General features: G+C 41.2%; 1 protein-coding gene across 7 annotated transcripts in view; it reads right to left on the bottom strand.

The window, feature by feature from the left end:
- Positions 1–2694: 2694 nt before the first annotated feature.
- ITPR2 (inositol 1,4,5-trisphosphate receptor type 2) overlaps positions 2695–7223 on the bottom strand; it is a 334430-nt gene continuing 329901 nt past the window's right edge. For all 7 annotated transcript variants that reach the window (XM_083574843.1, XM_083574846.1, XM_083574847.1 and 4 more), the window contains 2 exons: positions 6221–6382; positions 2695–3850 (listed from right to left, as the gene is read on the bottom strand). In XM_083574843.1, the coding sequence (XP_083430969.1) occupies positions 3761–3850; positions 6221–6382 (252 nt within the window). In that variant the 3' untranslated portion in view covers positions 2695–3760. The remainder of the gene's footprint in view (positions 3851–6220; positions 6383–7223) is intronic.

Raw genomic sequence — 7223 nt, 5'->3', positions numbered from 1 at the left:
AGTAAGAGACTGGCTTCATTATCACCAGATAAATGAAGTTTTCAAACTGGACAGGAAAATTGGCTTCCAGGTGGAGAGGTCAAAATTAGAAACAGAGCTATTGGAACCCAATACTAAGAATCTGTCAAGAATGTATAACTTGCTGTTGAAATGGAATACACAGGATGAGACGGTTAAATCAGCTATGATTAAATGGGCACAAGACATTGGGCATGACATTATGTTTGCTGACTGGGAACAGTTATGGACTACCGGTATAAAGTTTACGGCATGTAATGCCTTAAGAGAGAACATTATGAAAATGATCTACAGGTGGTACATGACCCCAGTCAAGCTTGCAAAAATTTATCATACGCCCAATAACAAATGTTGGAAATGTAAGGAAACTGAAGGTACTTTCTACCACCTTTGGTGGACGTGCCCAAGGATCAAGGTCTTCTGGGAAATGATTTATAATGAAATGAAAAAGGTGCTTAAATTTACTTTCGTGAAGAAACCAGAAGCCTTCCTCCTGGGCATGGTAGGCCAATTGGTGTTAAGGAAAGATAGGACGTTTTTTATGTATGCTACAACAGCAGCAAGAGTACTTTTAGCAAAGTATTGGAAGACACAAGAGCTACCCACACTGGAAGAATGGCAGACCAAGGTGATAGACTATATGGGACTGGCTGAGATGACTGGCAGAATCCGTGACCAAGGGAAAGAGACGGTGGAAGAAGATTGGAAGAAATTCAAAGTTTATCTTAAGAACTGTTGTAAAATTAATGAGTGTTAAAATGTTTTGGGTAATGTAAAATAGAATTGCAGTGACAAACAATTGGATATGAGAAAAAAGATTTAAAGAAAGTGCTATAAGTAACTGAAATTAGGGGTTGCTGGAAAGATTTAAAACAGGGATGCAGAAAGGGGAGGTATGGGGAAGTCGCTGAAAGAAGGATTAAGGAAAAAAAAAGGTTAAGAAATTATACGTGTTTATATGTTTGTTTGTCTATGTATTGTGATGTATTGTCTTTTATTATGTGTTAAAAAACCAATAAAAAATTTATAAAAAAAAAACATTAAAACTTTTTTGATCAATTCCTACTAGGGCTGGAACAGATTCTGTAGTTTGGCTTTCAGTTTATGCAGGCACTTTGCCAGTGAAACCTCCATATCCTCAGAGTGAGATGCAAAGGGGAGGGAAGGACAAAGCAAGGCCTCAATCCAGGCACAATCTGAATATGGGCAGTTGCAATCTATTATTGATCTCCCGCTGAGCTGTTTTGATCTTTTTTGCATGATTCAGACTAAAGAGCAGGACTAAGTCTGAGCTTGTTAAGGTGACAGAAAGGCTTGCAATTTGGTAAGGCATCCAAGAATCAGTTTTCCACTTTGAACCCATATAGGTGGCCCATAGAGAGAGAGATTCATTCTATCAATAAACCCAACATACTATAATGTTAAGATCTGACCTTGTAGTCTACACAACTCACCCTAACATGTAAAAGGTGTGGGATGCAAGCCACTAAATATTGACCACATATGCTTCTTGAAAACTAACAAAAGGCTGAGCACCAATTCTTATAAATTCTCTGTTATAAGCCAATGGAACTTGCAAAGTAAGTATTATGTAGAATTGCACTGTATGGGGTAATCCTGAAATTTTATTTGTAATCTCACTGATTTAATGGCATTAGAATTGCATTTATGGCTTCCAAATTTGGATTGCTTTATTCCAGGAAGGAATAGCAAACATGATAATTCTCTCTTCAAACTTTCCAGTACTGCTAATTGTTTCCTTCTTAGCTCTTATAATATGCAATCAGGGCTACCTGTTTTGCTTTAAAGGTAAAGGTAAAGGGACCCCTGACTGTTAGGTCCAGGCGCAGACGATGCTGGGGTTGCGGCGCTCATCTTGCTTTATTGGCCGAGAGAGCCAAAGTTTGTTTGCAGACAGCTTCCAGGTCATGTGGCCAGCATGACTAAGCCACTTTCTGGCGAACCAGAGCAGCGCACGGAAATGCCGTTTACCTTCCCACCAGAGCGGTACCTATTTATCTACTTACACTGGGGTGCTTTCGAACTGCTAGGTTGGCAGGAGCAGGGACTGAGCAACAGGAGCTCACCCCGTCGCGGGGATTCGAACCACCGACCTTCTGATCAGCAATCCCTAGGCTCTATGGTTTAACCCACAGCACCACCCGCGTCCCTCTGTTTTGCTTTGCTCAATGCCTTTTTACAATTCTTTAGCAGCATTTGTAGTAAAACACTCAGCTGGAGACAAGTGCTAGAGAAGAGCAAGATTTACTTAGAAATAGTGCAGACTGCATGCCTTTCACTCTCATTTGTGAGTTCTGCACTTTTGAAGTCTCTTGGATTGTCAAAGGAAAGAACATAAGGCCCTGCCTATAGTACAAACCTGATTCTGAATTGGAAACTAGAGCTGATCTCCCTTCACCACAGCAAAGTCACATGAATTCCAAGCAGAACCAATGATGGCCACAGTCTAGATCAGAAGATGCATATTGATGAAATATTCCTGTGTCAGTGGGGAATCTGTTTGTCTCCAACTCCCATCAGTCCCATCAGCCCTAGCCAACATGACCAATGGTCAGGAATGGTGGGAGGCTGTCCATTCATACAGTAGGGGAACCCTATCTGAGAAACATGTTGTACAGGAAAAAGAGAAAGGAGGAGCTGAAGCCAAAAAAAAAATTAGCAGTTTTTCCTATGGTTTATGGACAGTAACAGTATCATTACATTTTTTCTAGACAGTTCATCTCAAAGCTGTTTACCCCCTGAAATTAATCTCTAACACTAGTTCTAAAATATCACATTTTCTCCTCAACTCTCTCCTTGGAACATGAATTTTAAAACACAGTTAAAGACCACCATTAGTTGAATTCTCTACTTGCAGCCACATTAATAGGGAACATCTAAATTCAAGAGTAAAGAAATCACTTCCAGTTAATGTTGTCAGTGGTTATGTGCATAAATTTCAAGTTCTCCCAGCTGCAGGTTCATTGTGCTCTATTTTATAAACAAGGAATTGCACAGCTGACAGCAAAATTTCTATTAGCCTTAATACTTGTCTCTGCAACCCTCTTTTTTTTAAAGAGAAAAACAATGCTTCTTTGAGGGTGATTTTGTTCATCTTTCAATGCAAATTAACTTGCCATAACATTATTGCCTCCTCCAATGACATATTTACGGTAATTAGATTGAAAAGAGAGAGAGCAAAAATTCCAAACAAACATAACAAATTATGCTGGCCAGCAAAGGTGACAACAAAGAACTTCTACAGACTCCGAATGAGGCTGTTGGATTCTGTGTTAATAAATTATTTCCTCTGTTTCTTGGTTGCTCCATTAGTTTTACAAGGATTCATATGGTGGCATTCAAAACAACAGAACCAAATTCTGCCATGCCTATGCATCTGCTGGCAGCCAACTGAATTACAAGAGAGTAAATCAAGGTTGTACTATCTCTCTCCACTGCGACCTCACCCTCGCCAGTTTTAAATTGTTTTGCCTGAGGAAAGATGTAGAAGAGCTCCCCTTACCACAACCTTATCTGTAATATTTGAGCTGGTGGCCCCTTTCAACAGTGAAGAAAAAACAGTTACTAATTGTTCCCAGAGCTAAACCACTTAACATCCTGGCACACTGTTGTTTGTAACTTTGTAACAATAGGCACTGTTCACCACTCCTGATTTTTCATTCTGTAATCAAGCAAGAATACTGATGAAACGTTAGTCATGCCACCCCCCACCACCATGGTATCAGTGTGGTGGCATGTGATGGTTCACGTGGGACGCTGCGTTTGATCCAAGAAAGCCCAGCCTCTGCTTGTTTTTCCTTTGTTCTGTCATCTAAAGGTGGAGAGGGAGACAAAGACAATATAAGCTCCTGACTGCTCTTTAGCAAAGACATGCAATTACAAACATTACACTGTGACATTTATTTCATTTCATTTTGCAAGATAAAAAAGATGAAAAAAACCATCAAGGAGATTATTTTGAAACCAAAAAACTAAAGAAAAAAGGGGGTTCCTTGCAAGTGAGTATTTTTTAAAAAAATATGTAAATTCTTGAAGGCAAGTATTAGCACATTAATTTAGGGCAATTTCCCCTTCCTCACAGCAATTTATTGGCACAAAGATCAGAAATGCGCACCCGTACACAGTGTTCGCATTACCCAGGGAAGATGGATTTTACTTTCCCTTCTCAAATCTAAATGTCTTGTTCACCTGTCTCAACTGTTGCTATCATAAATATATATATATATATATATATATGAAATGCAAGATTTAACAGATTTAACTGCAATCCTGCACACACTTAGCTTGGAATAAGTCCTATTCAACAGAATGAAAAAAACTTACAACTAAATATACATACTGTAGGGCTGTACTGCTATAAGCTAAAGAGGAGGGCTTATTACAAGGGGTATTCACCAAGCTCAGGATTGAGTTCAGAGCCTGATTCAACTCTTTGGAAGAGTTGCTCAGAATCACCTCCCCCCCTCCCCCAGTTCAACTTTATATGGAAATACAGTAAAATCATGGCTATTAACTTTTTTTCTTTCTGGCAGAGTTTAATTAAATGTGCAGGCACAGTAGCTGCTTCTAAGCAGAAGAATCTTGCCATATTTCAGAAGATGGCAAGTTTTCTGCAAGAGCAGCAACCTGCAGTTTGCCCTTTTTCTGGAGAGAGAACTCAAAGGGATTTGCTTCACTCCCTGTGGTTTTGTGGGAAATGATTTCATATCAAAGACTACATTCGATGTAGAAATTCTCCCAGGACAGTAGCCAGCAAAGGGTCAGAAGGATGAGTACAAGGACTAGAGAGCTGAGATGATGCATGGGGGGCGAGGCGGAGCTTCATGCTAGCATTATAGTCAATTTGTACCAAAAGTAACAGAAACTAAGTGCAAAACTGATCTGAAGTGTGGATAGGTGGGACAGAGGCAGAAGGACCTCAATGCAGGCAATGACCATTTTGTGTGAGGGTTCTGCTCCTGACCCAACACATTGGTGGAGCACACATAAGTCTGCCCCGTTCCACCTCTGTCCCGTTCTGCCCCATTTTCTGGGTTGGCAGTGACAAGCATGCATGTGATCACACATAAAATGGTCACTGCCTGGATCCACAATTTTCCAGACAAGCAGAACTAGCAATGAGTTTTATTACTTTAACTTTCCTTCCTCGAAGCACTATGATTGAAAAGCCTATAGTGTATAAGTTATTCCCTCTAGTTAGAAGCAAAACCTTTTGGTTACAGAAGAGCTCTTCCTTCCCCTCATCTCAGCCTGGCATCTTCCTCATATGGCAAACTGAGAAGATTTTTTACATTTTTGCAAACATGCTGTCTGCTGCATTTTTAAAAACACCTGAATTGCCAAAGTGCCCTGAACAGCCTTGCTTGGGGGTCTTGATTTGGGAATGGTCCAAATATTTTGTGTACCCCATAATGGCAATTTGCATTCCCATCATGGTGCTGGACTGGATGGAGAGTTTCAAATACAGTTTTTATTTCATTTGCTTTTTGCCACTGCTACCAAAATCAGGTGGGTGGGTATGCTGGGGGTCTATAAAAATTTGCTTGCCTGCCCCAGGCAAGGGGGTTAGCCACCTTTGTGTTACTTGACGGGAGCCAATTATAATAGATAAATGTAAGTTGTAATTGGTGTGGCTGAGAGGTAAGGGCATGCTTGAGACTAACGTTGATTCTGGTGTGTAACTGTGATACACAGAAAAATGTAATTTCCCCCTTCTAACAATAAATGTTGGCTTTTTCTTTTTTAAAAAACCCCTACATTGACAGCTATGTAAAAGTGGGATTTATAATGATGTCTTCGTTAACAGTGAAATATATTTTATGTAACTGACTACTCAATCATTTGATACCTCTTTACATCCCACTCTTTCTTCAGAAAGCTCTCCATGTCTCCCATTTAGGCACCAATCAGGTCCACAGCGCCTTGGCTTCAACAATGCATAAAAGACAACTCACTGATTGATTAATGAGATTAATCAACCAGAATGTTAGCTCTATGGAAATTTCCTCTTTACTACCTATTGCATTTAATTTCTGTGAAGCTGGATTAAGACTTCTGACAAAAGGCGATTTTTACTGGAAGAACCCCACTGTGATCTAGCTGAGAGGTTAATTCTTTTTACATGCATGAAGCTGTCTACTCAAACTCTGCTATGTAAAATATAAATAAACAAAGAACCAACCTGTTCTTTAAGCTCAGCTAGTTGACTGGAAAGCTGCTTGACCAGGCTCATGGTGGACTCCAATCTCTCATGCAGGTTTCTGATTTCATTCTGTTCACTGTCACCTTCGTTGCTGACCAAGGACATGGCTCTCATCCGAGGGAACCAATCTAAATTCTTTTCCTGCACACACACAAGTAGAAAAATGTTAGTTGTGGGACTTCCGGGTTGGCGCCATCGCCGAATGGCGGACTCCCTCCGAGCTCCGGAGGGAGCCGGCTCGGCAGGGGCTGGGTTTTACCGCACCGGCGATGCGGGGACCCTTAGAAACCACGGCCACGGGGGCCGTGGACTTGGAGACTCGGCTAGCACCGCTAGCGCCCTCCCGACTCGTGAAGGAGCCTTTTTAAAGGCTACGGATCGGGTGCCGGGGAGAAGCGTGGTGCTTTGAGTCCTCTGCCATCCCTGCCGAGCGAAGCCGCATGCCATCCGGCGGAGAGCGCTGACTTCTTCCATTGAGAATTTGGACTTTTAACAACAACCCGTGAGTAAATTGGAAATCGGGTTTAAAAGAAGGAAAATTTTTTTGGATTTGAGACGAGCGGGGGGGGATCTAAAAAGGAAGTCAGTCCCCCTCCCTATTGTAGACATTTTAAAACAAGGATTGGGAAGCCAAGGCCCAAAAAGAACGGTATCTTTGCTAAAATCAAGAATTCCATGATGGGAAAGTACAAGAATTGTGCTGGAGGAAGAATTGAAGGAGAAGGAAAATGCACCCCCCTCCCTGGGAACCGGGGCGATTGAGGAGTGAGCCTGGTGAAAAGAGCTGGTGATTTTGACAGCTGTCAAAGTAGCTGTCAAAGTCGGAATTTTAAAGAGGATTTGATTACAAGGACCTTGCTGGTCAAATTTGTTACAACTTGATATAATTTGTTAAGACCTGAATACAAAATGGCGAAAATACGGAGAACAATCGGATTTTTGGAAACAAAGTTACAACAACCCCCCTAGAGGAGCTTCGGGA

The sequence above is a fragment of the Podarcis filfolensis genome (assembly GCF_964270895.1).
Source record: "Podarcis filfolensis genome assembly, chromosome: 10".
Taxonomy (NCBI): domain Eukaryota; kingdom Metazoa; phylum Chordata; class Lepidosauria; order Squamata; family Lacertidae; genus Podarcis; species Podarcis filfolensis.
The sequence above is the reverse complement of the archived record's forward strand: the minus strand, read 5'-3'. Positions and strand labels throughout refer to the sequence as shown.